This window comes from Miniopterus schreibersii, assembly GCF_964146895.1.
Source record: "Miniopterus schreibersii genome assembly, chromosome: 5".
Lineage (NCBI taxonomy): Eukaryota > Metazoa > Chordata > Mammalia > Chiroptera > Miniopteridae > Miniopterus > Miniopterus schreibersii.
Genome location: NC_138106.1, coordinates 78416944 through 78437621, shown reverse-complemented (window position 1 = coordinate 78437621; position 20678 = coordinate 78416944). Strand labels below are relative to the sequence as shown.

At 36.3% G+C, this 20678-nt stretch overlaps 1 protein-coding gene across 12 annotated transcripts in view; it reads left to right on the top strand.

The window, feature by feature from the left end:
• ROBO2 (roundabout guidance receptor 2) overlaps positions 1–20678 on the top strand; it is a 556155-nt gene that overhangs the window by 425615 nt on the left and 109862 nt on the right. For 5 of the 12 annotated variants that reach the window (XM_081138222.1, XM_081138229.1, XM_081138230.1 and 2 more), the window contains exon 6: positions 6780–6907. In XM_081138222.1, coding sequence (XP_080994348.1) covers positions 6780–6907 — 128 coding nt within the window. Of the gene's footprint in view, positions 1–6779; positions 6926–11353; positions 11366–20678 lie in introns of all 12 variants that reach the window. The other 7 variants (XM_081138221.1, XM_081138228.1, XM_081138225.1 and 4 more) reach the window with 2 other exon arrangements.

The following is a 20678-nucleotide window of genomic DNA, read 5'->3' as shown; positions in this document are numbered from 1 at the left end:
ATGTTTGATATTATTTAAGGTTTATCAGCAATTAAATATATGTATAATTTTTATCATATACATTTTTATCTTAAAATTAATTCTTATCTTACACTTTTTGGACCTTGCTTTTCTTCGTCTAGGCAACAGGTGTATATGTGGATTCCAGGTTAAACCATACATTGGACAAGGACAGGTGTGAGCAAGCTTATTCTCTTTAAGTTCGTATTTCCTTTGAAGTATAGATTGGTCAGGTCTTGTGCAATGTGGGGTTAAATGTGGTAATAGCCAATGATTGGAAGAGATAGAACACGGAGAAAATGCTTTGAAGTGAAAAATTGATGAGTAGAAGGTACAATTTAAACAAACTCTGACTCAGTGTCCAGGGAACTGAAAATGAAGTGATTCTTAATGCTCAAAGCCTTCCCTGTGTTTTTAACAGCCTCCGATTGCACTGACTTGGCATTTTGTGATCAGCCGTGATTGATCCTGGTGAAAAGAATACAATCTTCCTCTTCTCGCATATATGTAGCCTTCATTTATTCCTTCATGAACAAATTGACCTTGACTGCCTACTAGGTTTAATTCATTGTACTAAGCTCTGAAGATACAACTGTGAACAAAAGTGACACAGCCTTGCCTTTATGGAGCTTAAAATCTAGAGGTGCAGACAATATTAAACAAATTAATCTTGTGTCAGGATGAGCAGAAGTAGTTAGGCTAAAGAGAACAAGAGTTTGGGATGTATGGAGAAAGGTCCAGATGTGAGAACACATCTGCAGAGATGCAGAAGCAGGAGAGAGCCTGCAAATTCTGGAATACAGTTGAGTGCTTGAGTGTAAGGTAGACAATGGGGCAAGATGAGACTGGACGGGTGAGCAGAGACCGGCACAGGGAGAACACATAGGCCAGCTTTGGAAGCTTGGACTTCTCTCTAGAGAGCCAGTCAAAGGTCAATTGAACATATATTAGTCTACTTTTGATAGGATAGAAAAGATGGTAAAGTATTGTATTAATATGTGAGATTTTGCCGGGCAAATACGAGAGAAAGGCAGTGGGGTGAGAAAAGTGAGGGTATTGGCAAGCAACATACGGATCATAGCATTTAAGTAGAACAGAGAAATAAGTGATGACGCAAGGTTGATAGACATGGAGGAAGAGTCTCAGTCTGTAAACTGATTAAGGCAGTAGGATCAGACATTTGAAATTCAAATTTCAAAGGTGGAGCCCCTCCTGTTGAAGGTAAATAAGATCTAGGATCCTGCTATGAGACAGTGGCCAAAGGGAGAGGGCAAACAATGTCACTGGCGAAGGAGAAATAATTGAAATGAGGGGCAGTTGTGGAAAATTCCAGGTGGCATTTATTGGGTATTTATTACATGCAAGGTTCAAGTCTCAACACTCTAAAGTTATTAATTCATTTAATGCTCTAAAAAGCCCTATGACATCGGTCCTATTAATTATTATATTTTCTAAAGAGAAATACATTCTAAAGGTTCTATTTGAAAACTGGATGACATGATTCCTCTTCAGTGGAATAAGATTTTTTTGTTTTGTTTCAATTTTATGAGAGAGGATAAGTAACTCGTTTTTAAAATATTTACTAACCACCGTGAGTCAGGCACTGAATAATTGCCTGGAACGGCAGGGAGGATGCTCTCACCTCCCTTCCCCCTCTGTCCCTCTGTCCTTCCCCAACCCTCAGGAAAGAGCCAGGTTTCCGTTAAGGCACCGAGGGGAGGGCAAAGCCTGAGAAGCTAGAGCATAAGGGAGGCTTACAAATCAGTGAGCAGAGAGTTCAAAAGGCAGAGTGAAAAGTTTCGTAGAAGTGACTACAAAAATTTTGTGAGCAGTTATATCAGAGGTGATGAAGCTCACTGCAGAGAAGGTGAAACATGAGAAGAGATGACAGAAGAAGATGGAAATGGGTGGTGACTAAAGACAACAGGCTGTGAAGTTCAGATGTCCACAGATTTGCCAAGAGAATTAATCCCTGGGGTCTCCATGGTCTGTCATATTTGGAGAAGATGGGAGAGACAAGGGCACACAAAAGATAGCCACAGCCTCACTGATTAAAACTTACAGGCATTTTTAGTTTGGGGTGAGCAGGATGCTTTGGCCTTTCTGGAAGGGCTCAGCTGCCATTTGGTTTAATTGCTCAAGCTCCAAAGACAGGCTCTGGTTGCAAGGTGGTGGGTGTCCTGCTGGCCGGCTGTGGTCTTTGGGCCTAGTTGCCCTGTGATCTGAAATCCGCACCCTGTTTCACCAACTATTGTTATCTGTTGTGGATGTTTTAAAACATCTTTTTATCTTGTCTGTGTTCTCTTAGCTTTTTCGTTGGAAGATGTCCTGCTCTCTCAGCTGTGCTAAAGGCTGGCAAGGGTTGGAGGTTACAGGATAGCATGTAAGGAAGGACAAGAGAGTTGAAAGTAGTTTGGTTATTTCAGGCAGAGTCAGAGGCCATCATATTGCAAGGTTCACTTTGGCTTTCAGGAGAAGCTTCCAGAGCAGAACAGCAACAGAGACACCTTACCTTCAGAGACACCTTCCCTCTCTATTCCCATACAAGCCTAACCTCCCAAGATTTTTGTTGCCTTTTCTTTTTCAGTGAATGTTACATCAATTTTCATTTTTAAAGGGACATCTGTCCTTTTATACGCTCTTCGGCACCTGCCCAGAAATGCTGGTGACCTAACTGAAAGAATAGGTGAAGATGTCTTTACCCAGGCCCTGCCTGCGTTGTGATTGTAGACACGAAGAGGAATGTAACTCAGGTTGGCTGCAACGCATGGTAAACTCGACTCCGTATCCATTTGCCAGCAAAGTATTAATGGCCAGTTGTGCTTATTTTAAGGTCCAGACCTCAATTGTGATTTAAGAGCTTAACTGTAGGATACACCTTAAATATTAAAGATTAAGAAAATATCACCTGGGATTTAGGTTGCCAAGAAGCACTTACGTGAGTTTTAATACCAAGTATCGTCTGTGGAAGGATTTTGACTGAAAAATTGTGAACAGAAAAATCGTTTCATAAAAATTGAGCAACTTTTCCTATTTTTAGCTGTCGAGTGAAAGAGGCAAAAGGTTTAAATTTCTTTCAGAAAGTTTATATTATGTAGAAGAGTACCTTGATTCAAAGTTGTGAGGTGTTAAAATGCACCTTTCTTTTTAATCAGTTGAAATACTTCATCACTGCCTGCTAAATAGATGTATCTCCATTTCCACTATAATCCCTACTGTGGCATCCATCAGTTTAAAGGTGTGTCTTTAATTATCAATGAATGATTTTATAAGATTAATAAGTGATTTTTATCCTAAAAATGATTCTGTTTGAAACAGGAAATAAACTCTGTGACCCTTTCATATAGAAGCCCCATAGTTAAATTTTTATTGAATTATGGAACTATGGGATGCCTACAGCTGCAGACATTTATTCTCTGAAAGAGTCTAAAAGGTATAAGGTGATCTTCAGGTATTTGGATTGAGTGCAAGTCTTTAGAAAATTGAAAACAAACTTCAAGTCTCCCTTAAAAAAGACACATTTACTTGCATAGACATTAAACACTTCCTGGTTAAATTCATAGTGTTTACTATTGGCCAACTTAATGATTAATAAAGCAGATAGGCAATAAAATTTTAAGTGCTAAGTCAAAACACTTGTTTTAGAATTGGAGCCAGACATCTCCAATAGCAAGAAGCAGTAGGTGATTTCAAAAACCAAAAATGTTGAGAAAATAAATTTCCTCCCATGAAAAACAAATGTGCTTTTGAGATGAAAATGGCCATTCAGGAAGTTTTATTAGTGTAGGGCTCTCACGGAGTCCAAACAAGGCAGTGAGACGCACAGCCTTGAATTGAACATGGTAAACTTCCACTTTGTAACAGAATTTGTAATGTATGTTTTTTGTTCTTTTCTTTCCCAAATTCTAAAGCCACTGGGGAAAACTTGAAGGGGAAGGTCCCTAAATTATCTGAGTTATATTCACAAAACCCAGGAAATCATGCAAAGTTTCTACCCTAGAAGCTTATGTACATCAGGGATTGCAAAGTGAGAGAAATGTATGAAATGTGGTTGTGCAATAAAATTTTACCATTTTTCAAATCTTGTTTGATATTTTCAAAGTAAATTCAGATTTATAGGAAATGTTTCCAAAAGAGAAAAGTTCTCTAGGAGGAAGAATTAAAATAGATTCTTTCATTTAAATTTGGAAATGATTTTAAAATGTAGGACTCTGTTTCTTAAAAAAATGAATAATATTTTCTCTTTGGAAACACTTTTAAGATTACTCGTCAAATATAAGTTCACACACAAACAGGAACTTGCATACAAACTGTTATTTTAAGTATTAAAATAAATTTATTTTGTTTAGTTTATTATTTAGCTGAACAGATGGTAATGGTTTTGACACAATTCCGTTTTCATTTCCTTTTTTTCCCCCCGGTGGGAAACAAACAACACAAAACCAGAGCTTCTTTCCCACTTTGTCACAGCTGGTTACCAATCAATCTCAATTCACGGTACAGTGATGATAGCACATGTTGTCCGGGGGCCAAATCTGATTGGGTTGCATTTTTCAGCAGTGCTTCATATCAGGAAAAAAAGGTATCTCTATGGTGGGGACTGTCAGCACACGATTGTACAACTGTCATTAATCAAACCTGGCAACAATGACTGCATTTATACAAGTCTGAGACTGGCAGATTTCACAATCAAAATCACCCCATTTCTATTAGGATTTCCTCACCAGTAATGTTTTTCATCTGTTCATTTTTTTTTGTCATCTTGTTTTTAATTAAAGTCAGATGATAACTCCTACATGTTGTTCATATATAATATTATTCCATGTTTAAAAAGTAGCTGTTTTCTATCAAAGTATACTCCAGTTATTTAAAATTCATTCTTGACTATGTAGAAAAGACTAAAAGCAAATCAGGCAATACTTAAGTACATTAGATTGCTCAATAAAAGAATAATTTTAAAGTGTGTCTATGTTAGTTAACACGTTATGAGCCTCCAAGGATTACAGTTGGATTCATACTGAGAAAAGGGTTGATAAAGTTTTTTCTAGAGTTTTTGAAACTCTGAACACAAAATAGAGAAACGCATACCTGCCCAGTGCACATGCACATGGAACAATAAACACAGGTCTGATGGAAGGGATGCATTGTTCTATTAGAAAAATAAATGTCCTTGGTGCAGAAACACTATCCCAGTTTCTTTGTAACTCAAGATAACAGTCTTAGCATCTTCTATAAAATGGTTTTTGGAAGTAAGAATTTTCTCTAAGTCATTTATTGTTGTGAAGTTATCTATTAAACTCTATAGTGAACTGTAAAGAACTCTTTAAATGTAAGAAACGATTATTCAAAATTTTGCATATTACTCAGTCAGTATTTATTCTCTGGGGAAAATGAACATTTCTCCAAATACCCAGTGTAATAGTGTAAAGCATCAATGAGGTTACAATTGGACATATACCAATTTATCCAGAAAGAAATATAAGAAATAAGGCCACATTTACTGGACCTGTGGAAATATTTAACATCTAATTGTTTGTGAAATATGTAGTTTTAGGGAAAAAGTTATTGTTTCAGAGAAATCGTGATCCATTCGAGAAAAAGCTGAGCGTGTGCGTTTCCAGAATCTCTCCAGGCATGTTGATGTTTTAGGAGTTAATGTTGCTAATTTAATAAAAATAATGGACCCTTCTTAATTCTTGAGACCAATGCTTATTTTGTCAGTTTGCCAACAAATGAAAGAATAAATTTCTCCTTTAAATATCTGCGCTATCTTATACTCAAGATATCTAATTTGAATCCAGTGACATATAAAATGATAGAATAAAACTCACCAAGAAACTCAAATATGAACTATTTCTTTATTGTCTAAGAATTACCAAAAGAGTGCTAGTAATGCATCTGATAATATGTTGTTGTTTTTTAACATTTAACAGGAAATTTTACTGTTTCATTATTAGTTAAACATTAAATATTTTTGTGGAGTTTTTTTCTCTTTTAATTTATTGGGGTGACATTGGTTAATAGGATCATATAGATTTCAAGTGCATATTTCTGTGACACAAGATCTGCATGTTGCATTGTGTGCCCACCACCCAAAGCCAAATCGTCTTCCATGACCATATATTTGGCCCCATTTACCCTTTAGTCCCCCCACCCCTTGTGGTAACCATCATACTGTTGTTTGTCTCTATGAGTTTCAGTTTTATATTCCACATGAGTGAAATCATATGGTTCTTAGTTTTTTCTGATCGACTTATTTCACTTAGCATAATATTCTCAAGGTCCGTCCATGTTGTCGCAAATGGCAATAGTTCATCTTTTCTTATGGCTGATACATTCCATTGTGTACATGTCCCACATCTTTAACTGGTCCTCTATGGAAGGACATTTTTGCTGTCTCCATGTCTTGGGCACCTTGAATAATGCTGCAATGAACATAGGGGTGCATATATTTTAAGAATAAATGTTTTCTAGTTTTTCGGATGCATTTGATAATTTGGATAAGGCAAGAGTTGTATACTTGTATAAAAATAGGTAATTGATAATTAGGCATCTGGAGATCAGATATGAAATTAATGATCTTATTAGCAATACCTTTAATCTAAGCATTGTACTTTATGGCTGAACAGTGTGTGTGTGTGTGTGTGTGTGTGTGTGTCTGTGTGTGTGTGTCTGTATCTCTATGTGTGTTTTGTTTCAGGTAAAATAGAGTAGGGAAGTGAAGTGTTATCTAAATATAACCAAAGCTATTTAATAAAGCCAATTTATATTCTACACAGGTATGACATCAAAGATGATTACACACTGAGAATTAAAAAGGCCTTGAGTACAGATGAAGGCACCTATATGTGTATTGCTGAGAATCGGGTTGGAAAAGTGGAAGCTTCGGCCACCCTCACAGTTCGAGGTAAGAGACCTAAGATGTGTAATATACTTGAACCAGCAGGCTAACATTTGGTTAATGGGTGAGTGAAGTCACAATAAAAGCAATAGCTTACACTGTTTTATTATTATATTAAAATGCTTAAATTTTGTGTCCACTGTATTATTAATTGAAATAAAATTACTTTCAAATTAAGATTCAACGGGATGATTATTTGAAGTGATTATTTTTTATTTAGTAAATAATAGCTACTATGATTTTAAATAAATCTTAAAAATAAGTGAGACACTAATCTTTTATATTTCCATTGCTTTGAACTATTTACTGTTTTAAATATCGCTAATTTCAAAGATACTTTGTTTTACGGTTTACTAGTTTGTCACTTTATGCTAGCAGAGTACTGTTTTGAAATTCTTTTTTATTTCAGCATTCAAAAAGCAATCTGAAAAAAAAAGAAAAAACTGTTTCCAAAGGTGACAAATGGATACAAAGGAGCTCCCACATAGAGAAAATCTGATTTAGAGAGTGATTTGTGAAGTTCGTTGGCCTTAAATAATTGAAATAGTCAGTGCCTCTCTCATAATAACTTTCTGGGCGTCATGCACTTTCTCAGTCATGGAATAATGTTCGTTTATAGACCCGGGATTGCTTGTAAGTGAAGGAAAGCCTGACTTAACCCCACGGTGAGCTAGGATGAATTAACTCTCCTCCTGGTGCACGCTGATCCTCATGAGTAGATTACGTAGCCCAAGGTCCCAAGCAGCATCGTGCAGACAGCCACTTACTCTCACCAGATAGACATCGTCCCTGGCACTGGAGAACTTCAGACAGAAACAGGCCGGCGCATCCCCTGCTTGGCCTTTCCGTGTGTCTCCCCTCCCTGACTCCTGCCCCCCCTGCCGCCTGCCCTGGGGGGGGGGGGGGCTGGCTGCACACTGTCCTGCAGGTCTCTGCCGCAGCTCAGCCTCTTCAGTCACCCCTCCTACTCCAGTGCAGCTTTGCTCCCAGAAGTCTTCATATCAGCACAAAGGTTTAGAGGAATTTGAATTGGTTGCCCTCCACCTGGTAAGGACAATTGTCAGATCTACGATTTGGGCATCAAATCATAAAAAAACTCACCTTTCTCCAGGTAACTATTAGGAGACATGCACCCTGGATACCTGGAAAATATTGGCGATTTCTATAATTTCTAATTGCTCTGTTTCTATTTCACCTACACTTTACTTTTTCCCCCAGCTTGATGTGAACTGAGATACAAAACAAATTTAGACAAAATTGGCAAGCTGGTTGCTTAAAAATATTTTCATTTTTCATTAGGTAACAGATCATAAAAAGCTATGATCATATATCAATTGAATACACATACTGATTACATATTGTCAGAATCTGAGCCGCTATAAACCTCTTTACTATATTTAACCTGAATTCTCTGTAGGTGATTTTATATTTATACTTATATTTGTTTGTTTTTCTCCAGGCAGTCCTTTGCAAAAACAATTCACTTGACCAAATTCCCCCCAAAGTTTGTTTGTTTTTTTCTGAAGTGAATGGGAAAAAAATAAACAAGCAACCTAGAAATGTTCCATTCAAAAACTATTTGCTGACTAAACAAATGGTGAGCAAATGTGAGGAGTTGTTTGTTTGCAGAAGCAGCAGGGCTCCTTTATACTTGAATGCCTGGGCGAATGAGACTGGAAGTGCTCTGTTTGCTTTAAGATCTTTCCCAGCTAATTGTTTTCATAATTTGTTGAAAGTTTCAGGTTCAACACTTTATTTAACAAAGCATGCTCCCATGCATGGACATTTGAAGCTAACTTACAAAACTATTAGAGTTGTTTATTTGTAATAGGGTTTTTAAAAAATCAGCCAACCTTAAATGTTCTCTCCCCTATTCTGTGTCCTGTGGATGGAACAGAGAGTTTAACTGTGTGGCCTGTATTTATTACCCCTCTAAAACTGAAACCTCAAACCCCTTGCAGAAAAAAAAAAATCTCCACAATACAATAGAAAGTAGAGTAAAATATTGTTTAAGAGTATTTTCATCTTTACGAAAAGCAGTTGGGATTACTCATGCTAGGAGGTTAACAGGGGGAAAAAAATAGTATCTACAACTTATTTTTCCCCCTGCTCATTTTTCTATGCACACAAATGAAATGTTGAGGCCTTGCCTGGCTTGTTTTATTAGAACAGGGTCAACTGACCCAAGAGGCCACATTTATTTTCATCAGTTTAATGCAGGGACACAGTGTAGTTTAATTTGCTGATTTTGATAACATTCACCTGCTGGTTGTTTTCAGGATGAAATGTTGCCATGTAACAAAGACAAGATATTTTATTGAGATATTTCTGCTAAAATTTTACAACGATGTTCACTTTAGCTAGGTGGGGGAAAGGAGAAGGAGTTTTACAGTCAAAACTTGAAAGAGTGATTTACTCAGTGGTTGCTTTTCCACTTAGAAAATATGGTGAAAATAGGCTATCCTATCAAGCTTAACAGCAAGTGGCTCATTTTGCTGATTTGACAAACAGAATTTTAAAGAAATAATGCTAGACAACAAACCTCTCAGCATTTATATTCCAATCAAATAATTCATGATCTAACAGAACTTTTAAAATTGGCTTCAAAATGTGTTAATGCAAACTGCATATTTGTAGACACAATGTTTCCCCATTTTTCAGTTGCTCACATTGGCTTTGTGTATATTAAGACTTCCTTGGAATAACCATCTTGCTTCCAGGGCTATAAATCCTTAATTTTTTGAAACTCCCCTCGACTAAGTGGAAGAGAAATGTATTTTATTTCTTTAAAAAACGATTTCTCACCATGGCTTCTGCTTTGTCACTCTTTAATATCATAGACGCAAAATACCATTTTATTATTATCTATAGGAAACATTGTGTTTGAGATTGGGCTTAAGGTGGCACCTGGAAAATGCAAATTTAAAAATGAAATAGTTATTTTTCTACTGGACATTGGCAAAATTAATAGAAATCTTGAGAGTCAGAATAAGCCACAACTTTATGTTGGTCTGTTGTCTTGTTCTTGGTTATTATTTTTATTTCCCTTCTTCCCCCAACACACACACACAGGAAAGAAAGAAATTGTTGTGCATTGGGTGACTCCTCTTCATGATGCTATAGGAAACCCATCATAGATTACGGAGCACACTAAGCTAGAATTGTCATACTGCTACTATAATTAATTCTTCTTCTTTGAATTGTCTTAATTCCCCGTTTTTAATTGTGAATAATATTATGAGACTATGGATCTCATGTAAAAGCTACTCTGGTATTGTTCAGAGATTGCACAATGCTATTATTACGATGCATTTGTTGAGTGAATGAGTGTCTCTAAATATGGTTTGAACGGCCTCATGGATCTCACCCTGACCAGTGAGACATCATCAGGACAAAACTACCCATCAGTTGTAGAGCCACATTTTTATATACACGAGAGCTTCATTCACTACGTAGGATATGGGTGAAACACTTGTGGAATACATTTATATTTTAATGTATGATTTTATAAAAGTTTTAAATGCTACTAAATATATGTCTTATTCATTTGGAAAATGGGACCACATGCTCTATATCTCTCCATCGCTTCTATATAAAGCGGTTTATATATCTAAGTTGATTTCCATTGCTCTTTTCAAGACTATTATTAAGCCCACGCGTGTCTCTGACTATGCCTGTGCATTAATAATGGAGGCAGCCTGTTACTACTGATCTTAGTGATTGGAAGTTACAGTGTAATCATAAATAACAATTGGTTGAAGCGGACGTTTGAAAGCCATCTCCAGTGTGAACAAGGATCCACTTGTCAGTCACTGTTTCCTGCCCTCTGCCAAAATCAGAAGAAAGCTTAACAGTAGTTAGGGAGCCACTCGGTTGAAATCTCTAAGGATGTTCCAACCTGTTTGCTATGTTTTCATGCACCCTGTCCAGGGATGAAAAGTGATGTGATCTTAACTCATTTCTGACTGAAAGGCAGCGTCCTGGGCTTTCCTGTAGCCCTGTACCGGTTCTGACTAACCATGCTTAGCATCCAATTGCTATCGAAATCAGACTGCAAGGCCTTCTTGTATTGACATGACATTTGCTAGTCTGTGACTTGGAGAGTTGTATTCATCAGGTTCTTAACTTTGCAGGACCACAAAGGCTGTGTAACTCTAAAAGGATCTTTGAAATTATAACTATAGTAAGTGATGACTCTGTGACATTACATAAAAATCTCTCAAATTGCATATAATTAATCCTGAGATGCGAAATAATTATTTTCTTAGAATTACATTTATAACTTTCAGTTTTATCAAACTCAGACATCCTGTTCATACTTGAATTATGACTAAAATCACTCTACTGTCCATACTGGAATGTAGCATTACACATCATGCATTCTGATAATTTTCTTTTCTTTTCTTTTAATTTCTTTTTTATGTTCTCACCACACCATTGTAATGTCTACAGCTCGCCCTGTTGGTAAGTAGCCATCCTTCTATCCATTTAGCATGGCTTTGTACAATGCTTCATAACTCATGCATAGAAGAAATTGACAGAATGAAATATATTTATTCAGCCCTGTTAAAATATTGCTTGAGGGACTGCTTTCTGTAAAAGTTGCTGATCTTTTCATCACTTTGATAAACAATTTTGTGGTGACTTCTGCTACTTAACAATGAATAGGTAACAATTTTCTTCTAAAAGAATAGATGAATGATTAATATTATAAACTGCAAACTTTTCTTAAGGAAAAAAATGCAATACTTCCTTTTTTCTTATATGTATAAAATAATCAACTATTAGTTATGTTTGATATTCAAAAAATTAATTATGTATGAATTAAATTAAGAAGTTCTATTACTTTGTGTACTTCCCTTATTTCAAGCTGCTTGGGGTCCCTTGCTTTTTAAGAGCATTTTAACTGCTGCCTACTTATTATCTGCATGCCTGTTTAAATAAATTTAGCAGGATGCTTCAAGTTATTCTAAATGGTTCCTTAAACTAAGAAAAAAAGGGAGAGATGAGCTGTGTTCTTTGGCATGAAAAGTTTGTGGTTTTGATGTATTTCACCCTTCATTTGGCTTTGCAAAATTGAATTTAACAGCTTTTGCTTGCAGTAATGTAAGTAGTTATTTTTTGTAAATATTTGAAAGATAAATTATTTTTAAATTTATTGATTTAATAACCTTTTTGCATCTTTTAAAGTTTATATTAACTTACCTATAAATGTGTTTAGGTAAAAGAAATCTTGGTAATTGTATTATAAGTAAATGAATAGATAGATGCATAAACAGATGGATGGTTGAATGAATGAATGAATCTAGTACATTGCTTCTTTTATACACCAAGATATACCTCAATAATTTATTCAATTTAATATAGCTTTATAAATGGTCCATCTAATTACAAAATCTTTCTTAATATGCTGACTTGACATTGTTTGATGCATATTGATCCAAACTCATGAACTTCTTTCCTGTTGGTTGAAACATTAACAAACTTTATTCTTATATAGTATATACTAACATGGATAGAAAATACAGTAAAATAAAACTTTGGTTTCCCAATCTCAATTTTGGCTCTGGTGTTTCTGAGCAGTACTTGCTTTGTCAGTTATTTAATACCCCTGACTCTCAGATACTTTGCCTATGTTTTTATGCCAACGTTGGTCAACATATTCCTAGTTCCTAACAAATATTTTTTCATAGTTTACTATTTTTGAAATACTGTTAATTGAACATAACTTGCAGACTTTTTTGAAACACAACTATTAAATTGGTCATGCTTTTTACCGTTGATGTTAGAAAATAGAGGAATATGTTATAATTTTTAAGCCTCATTTTTTTGTATTTACAAGAATTCCTATTAATGTAGTAACTTTTTATATTATGGGATGGGATCTAAAATTAAGAAGTGAATGAGAAAGAGTAAAATAATCATTGCAAATTAACATGAAAAAATCACATTTCATTTATAGAACCCTGACCGCTTGGTTTATATTATTTCTCAAGTTCCCCCCAAAATAAAACAATTTGTTAATTTCTAATACATTTAAAACTCATAAATACAAAACACATTGATCAGAAACTGTTAGGCACACAGAGTATTGAGATGCATTTGTCACCTACAAGGCACTTCAAAAGTTACTTCTGTTTTTTATTCTTGTTTCAAATGATTTCTTAGATTCCCATTGGACTGGAACTAAAGAATAGCTTCTTGACACATTGTACTTTATTCTGGGAAAGTCTGTCATTTCATAAATCTATCTCGAATGACTTATGACAATGTTCAGAAATATGAAGAACTATACTTTAAACTTGACAACTACTATTAATTTTGAAAACTGAGTGATGGATCTGCTTTTATTGGGTCACCAGAGAAGAAACCGATAATGAGGACATTAGCCTGCTTTTTCTTTGCATCATCTGTTACATCAGTTTTAATTCAGGAACTCTGCAAGTGCCAACTTTTATTGAAAGGTCCGAAGATACAGATCAAGTAAAAGCTAATTCAATATAAAAATAATAGAAAACTACATTGATATTCATATTTGTTAGTGGACTTATGTAAGTTTTTCAACTTTGAGCCTCTTACCAGTAGCTTTCAGGGTCTTCTATAAGGTAAAAACCACAGAAAGGGGAGAATATCTAGCTGGAGATATAGGTACCAAGTAGACAAATACAGAGAAAATTCAGTGGGTAGTTCCTATCTAAAGTTTTCAAATGAAAATTAGAAATATATGCAGATTCCGGAATACTAATAGATTCAGAAACTGGTGACTACGTTACACGCCAGATGCAACTTGGTAGTCTGTGTGGAAAGTCCATTTAGAAAGCATTATAAACCCTCAAATCGGGAGTTTTGTCCACGTGAGCTGCATTTGAGTTCAAGAATGGGCAACTCTGCGCTCGCCTGCGGGCTGAGGGCCTCGTGTTAGATTCCAGCCAAGGGCACATGCCTGGGTTGCAGGCTCGATCCCTGGCCCCAGGCAACCAATCAACCAATGGATCTCTCCCTCTCTCTCTCTCTCTCTCTCTCTCTCTCTCCCCCCCCCACTCTCTCTGAAAAACAACGGAAAAAATATCCTTGGGTGAGAATTAAAAAGAAAAAAAGAAGAAAGAATTGGCAACCCTGTAAAATTTACAAATGTAGTCAACACCTCTGGCTGTGCTTTTGCTGGTGTAAGAATAAGTCTTGAGGTAGAGGATCCTCAGTGTGGAAAATTCTACTGAAAGCAGGCAATCACACGCTTGCCAGTGGGGGAAAGTATTCTCCAGATTTCACTTACCCATCTTTGGTGTCATCAACATCTCAAAAAGAGCCCTTTCATCCAAAATCCTTATGCACTGGTTACCACAAAACCTAGACAAACGCCATTTAGGGAGCTAAAAATCCACCAGCCCTTCCTGTGGCTTTGGCTCCTTACTGTTCCAGAGGCACCCTTCATGTGAGAAGCAAGGGGACATCCCAGGACATCGCTAACTGCGATGCTGCAACGCTCATTTGTGTATTTGACAAACGCCTCTGATGAGGTAACTGACAGAAGAAAGTGATCTAAATAGGGACAAATATCTTGCTTCCTGTACCCATCTGTCTTATTTTCAATTGGAAGTCTTCCCCAAGCTTAAAAATAAAAAAGAACATCTATTTTGGAGATGGGCAACACATTTTTTCCAGTAGCAATTCAAAACATGATGAGGGATTTGGAAAAGAACCGGCAAATCCGGCAGCTGCCTCGTTTGTGAAGCGGAGCCCTGCTCCGGTTTGCATCTTACGTTCCATATGCTAGGAGCCGATTGCCTCCAGTGTGGAAACTAAAAGCTTCGCTTGTTTCAAATACCCCAAACAAACGGACAGCACGCAACTTTAGAGAAACTTGCAAGTATTTCCTAATTTAGTGACTCAAAAGTATGTTTCCTTTGGGTACAGGAATATAATTGTCCACACGAGAGTTTTTAAGTACTGAGACAAATACATGTTTTGGGAAAAATTCTCATCTTTTATTATTATTATTTTAATGAAGCAGTCATTATTCTAAACCAAAATCTATAAGAACGTATTTTTTCCAATCTTTTAACTGCTTAAATACAAAAATTAAATACATATTCATTTTTGAAACGTCTGTTGGGAGTTGAAGTGTTTTGTTATAACATGCTCTGAAGTGTTTTATGGAGGCCACCAAGAAGTTCAATGGAAAGAGAGTGATTAAAAACTTCAATCAGGGCAAATTATAGAACAGACGTTACTTAAAGAGTAATGCAGCTGATATTTTCCACATCACCACTCTGCACCCCACCTTGAAATCTGAAAAATTGGGGAAACGTAGGCTTCATGTATGAACGCTTTCGTGTCGTGGTCCCCTTTTCTGTAAAAGACGTCCTGAGTGCTAGGTGGAAACCTGTGTTTTTACTCCCTGCAGCCTTTCTTCTTTGGACAAGCTGTTACCCCATGACCTGAGGTGATCATCTCCCTCCTACAAGCGCTTAATGTTTCCCGCATCTGGCGCTAATTAGCTGCTTATGCCGAGTCCCATTTAATTATTTCTAAGCATCACGTTTTTCATTGCTCCATATGTTTTGATTAAGTAGCAGGTAAAAACAACTCACTCCGGTTTGTCTCGTATATTCCAACAGCGTTTCCATAATGTGGAACATTCACCATCCCTTAAGCTCATGTTCATTTTTGAAGCACAAAAAAAGTCCTGGTTACTTCTCAGGCTTGGCCGGTTTTAGTCACTGACTTGATTCTCATGGAAGGGCCTGGTGTGTTCCATAAGGTCTGTTCATTGCCTCGAAATTAAAGAATAGCTATGAAATTATTGAGCCCTACTTTCTTTTCCTGACACTTTGGTGAAGATGTTTTATTGTCTCGGTATTGACTGGTATTATAGTGAGTCTGAGGCTTAAAGAATATTTTTATCCTTGGCTGGGGTGCTCTTTTACTATATAAATATCAGTGTAGTTCCTTCTTCCACAACTTTGCTGGGTTAGACCTTGGTCCTGGTCACCCTGGACGCAACAAGCCCCTTCACTCTGCAGATTCATGCTTTACCTTCCTCTTTTTTAAGAGTGTTTGCTTCCCTTTTATCTCTGAATATTTTTGCTACATTTCTTCTTTTTTTCAAATACATGAGTTAAGTTGGCTTTCCTTTGTCTCAGTTTCATATTTACTAAGTTTCCTATAATAATTTTAAAGTCATCTTTATTTTATATTGTATGATTTCTTCTTTTTTTAAATCCTTACCTGAGGATATTTTTTCCATCGTTTTTCAGAGGGATTGGAAGGTAGAGAGAGAGGGAGAGGGAGAGAGACATCGATGTGAAAGAGACACATCGAGTGGTTGCCTCCTGCTCATGGGCCAACTGGGGCCGGGGGTGGAGCCTGCAACCCAGGTACATGCCCTTGGTCGGAGTCGAACCCAGGACCCTTCAGTCCTCAGGCCTACGCTCCAACCACTGAGCCAAACCAGCCAGGGCTCCTATGATCTCTTGATGCCTCTTTAGCAGCTCCCCAACTTTTTAAAGGGCAACTATCATTTCTCCACGTCTCTGCAGTAGAGTTTGTTTCTTTAATTTTAGCTTGTCTTTTGTTCATCTCCTTGCATTGTTCACCTCCCTTGTGTTTCAGTCCCTGCATCCCTTTCTGAGTTCTTCGTTTCTCGTTTTCGAGAGGTGCTGTTGCATATAATTTCATTTAGACTATGAACAGCTATTTATTCCAGAGTATTTCTGTGTCCCCTTGGGTGATTACTGGAAGGTACAGATTCTTTCTCTCCGGGGGAGGGGGCACCATATCATCTTGAAGCAGGCTTGTCTTTTTTTTCCTTTAGTGTCTTCTCCCCTGACTTACATTTCAACTCTTTATCTGTAAAGTCATGTCCCAGATCTACCAAGTCTCTCCCTTGACTCCTGATCTGTCCCATCAAAGGATCCTGGCATGGGCTCTCCCACACTGACGGATAATTTCTGGAAAATTGGCATTGCTGGAGGACTGTGGATGGAAGCTAGCCGGTGGTTTCAATGCATCCTCACTTTCCTCCAGACCTGACTATGTTTGGAAGGGTGCTTCACAATCTGGGTTTGAGGATTTGGGGCTATGGTAGTTTTCCATTTTATTCATTTATTTTATTGCATTCAATAGAAGAAAGTCAAGCAATAAGTCTTTACTCCATTATCTTAATCTAAATAGCCCAAAACTTAAATACTCATATTTTTCGGAGTCTATTCAAATCAAATCAAATAAACATTAAGCATTTTAACTTAGTAGTTAAAATTAAAGTACTATGGCACCAAAGGGTTGCAGATTAGATTCCTGGTCTCAGCACATACCTAGGTTGTGTGTTCCATCCCTGGCTGGGGTGCTTATGGGAGGCAACCAATAGATATTTCTCTCTCAGATGGATGTCTCTTTCTCTCTGCCCCTTCCTCTCTCTCTAAAATCAATACACATATCCTTGGGTGGGGATAAAAAAACAAATTAAACTACTATAAATATCAAATAATAGAAGAATGTAAATTATCTGGCCCAAAACAATGTTATGAAATTAGTATTATGAGATTTTACTTCCTGTTCCCAAAAAGAAATAGCATTAAGATTTTAGTCACACCTTCTGACAAAGTCAAAATTTTTACTTTTATGAGTATTTATAGACAGAGCTATCACAATATATAGTATAATTTTACAGTATGTATATCTGTGTATGTATATTACATGTAAATGCATATTATATATACTCTGTATCCATGATTTGTATGCATTATGTATATATGTGCAGATATATATACTGTAAACTATATGTTATGATGTGCATTACACCTGAGTATTATATGCATGACATTTGAATTACTGCATTACTTATTTAAACATATTAAGTGTTACTCAAGGGAATAATTCATAATTAGATACATTAAAAAATATAAACTACAAAATTAAATTAAAATTTGAGTTAAAATGTACCCTAATGCCTTTTTAAATCTCTCTCACGGCAAGCACTGCTTCTCAGATTTTTGGGGGATATTATTTTCTTCTGCCTTATAAAACTAGTAGCTCTTTGTCAGTAAGTACATTGTTGTTTTTATGTTTCTGCTGCCTCTAGGTCTAGCATAACGCTTACATGTGGTAGGGGCACGTCAAATGTTGGTGCAGTTAATTGATACACACATATGCATACATAGGTAATACTTGCCTAGAAAATGTTTATGCAAGCAGCTTTAAATAGTGCTGTAGAAAGATTAAGCAACATTAACGGTAACAGGCCAATCACATAGTCCCCATTCTGCTAGTAAGAGATAAAATACAACAAAAAGAAGGCACTAATGAGTTAGGATGGTGCCTTACTAAGCGTGTAATTAATGTTATTAAGAAACATTGCAGTTGCATATTAAAATTCCGTTAACTAAGCAGCCCTCAGCATCAGTACATTTGTTTCTTAGTTGCAAGTTTTTTTCTTTTTTTTCCTGATTGGCATCTTCGTGCAATCTTTTTCTAAAAATATGAGATAATGGGACGTGATCAGCCCTCGTGGTTTAGCTGGATGCTGACATGACAGTTCTGGCAAGTTGACAGGTTAAATGAGTGGAAATGGATGTCATCTCTCACCATTTACTTGAAGAGCCATTGTTAAGCTATAGTTTCTTCCTCCGCACCTCCACACTTGCATCCCCTTCTACCGCGACGTGAGAAGTTTTCCCAATGTAAGATCGAGAGATAATTTTTTTCACCACCCTTTGAACTATTTTTCTGCTGGTAAAAAAAATGAGATTTTTTTTTGAAAGAATAATAAAAATATCACTTTATTTAATAATTTATTAGATTTTAAGCTAATACTATTTTTCTTAAGAATTAATGGTTCTTAAAGAAAACAAAAATTTATTATTTTATTACATTGTTTTTTTATAATTTATATTAAATATAATTATAAATTATATTTCTTTTATTATTAGAATATTTTAGGTAGGAAGGTAAGTAGAAAAGCAAAGCTACTATTAGTAAAAGACAGGATAATATGGAAAAATGGGATTTACAATTCAGAATCTGTTTAAAATTTTGACCGATTTTCTAAGAAGTTAGGAACTTCTAAATGTTGTATAATTCAAAATTTCTATGAAATTTGTGTGTTGACTCTTAAACTGGTTTCCTATGGTTACATGATTTCTTGTGTTTACCTATAATTAAAGTGAAATCTAATTTAGTAATCTGAAATATAATAAATTTTTAAATTATATATATCCAAATTACTTTATGAGTCAACTATCACAATGATTGCAATTTAACCTTTAATGGTTAAATTTGACTTGCTAAAGCCAGTGAAGACCATTTACATGGGAAAATACATGGTTTCACTAACATAAACTTTCAGTTGCAGAAACACACTGGCTTGGACGGCCAAAAATGGCAGCGAAGCCAGGCGAGGGTAATGGTACACTGGAAACTCACCTCTAACCTGATGCATATATATTCCCTCTGTGAGGAACAGCCTTTCACCCACCCTTCCTTTCATCAAGGCAGGGTCTTGCTCTCTCTCTCTTTCTCAATGCCTTCCCCAGCAGTTGGAGAGAGACCGAGTGAAGCTACTCTTATAATGGTGGGGGGACATCCTGATTGCCAGCACATACCGTGTTCACCCCGTCGAGTCATCCTTGATTGTTTTTATGTGAGTTTCCTCCGGTCGGCAGTGAGTTCCAGAAGACAGAGACCTAAGTGCTGTCGGAACCTGACACAAGACAAAACCAGTAATTTTTTGCATAAAATAATTGACCAGTATTATGAGTTAAAGGGCCAACCGATATCTGAATTTATTTCTACCACAAATTTATTACCGTGATGTTCTCCAGTAATGTGTTGTTCAAAAGAAAGTGAAGGCCAACTAGAAAATGGCTGTGTGTACAGCTATTTACTCTAACAGTGATTTTATATGCTTGCCTATGAGACCAAAAATGCAAGATATTTGAACCTCATTTGAGTTTACTATTTTCAAAGGCATTCTGTCCACTCTAAATAGTAGTAGAATCATTTCATTTTGATATTTGCTCTCAGAAAAGAGCATATTATGTGTGATTATAAATTAAAGAAAATGGTTTTATCTGCTATCACAAAATGCATGCAGACTTTTTTTGTGAGTGTGTCACACTTACCACTGAAATTCAGTACTTTTGACCCCCTCCTTGAAATTGCTTTCATAGTTACTATACGTGTCAGTGCAGAGGGACACACGCAGTGTTTTATAGTTACACTGTGTAATACATTTGACTAACTTCATACTTCATGGCCTACTTTAGACATCAGATTTTGAATAATCATGAGTACTTTCAGTTTAGATATTATATGAACCCTCAAAATTAGTCTCCCCACAAACAATAAATTTCGTTAAAAGTGATTTTAAAATGACAATAATAGATGCATAATTTCAACACATCTCTACGTACACAAGGATTGAGTGCAGTTTGTGTATGTGAGACGTCATTGTAAAGAGTAGGGAAGTCCAAACAGATGAAGGGCCCAAGGACTCAGTCACTGCAGTCATTCTACTGTCTTTGACCCCTTACTTTACTTTCCATATTTATGAAAGCAGTAAACCATTTAGTACTTTTCTTTTTTCATTTCAATATCGAAAAAGCAGTTGTTGAAAGAAAGCAAAAGATACAGATATTGTTTTTATTATGAAACGAAAAGTTTTTAATATTAGCTAAATAGCCTAGCCGGTGTGGCTCAGCAGTTGAGCATTGACCTAGGATCCAAGAGATCGAGGTTCACTTCCAGGTCAGGGCACAGGCCCGGGTTTCGGGCTCAGTGC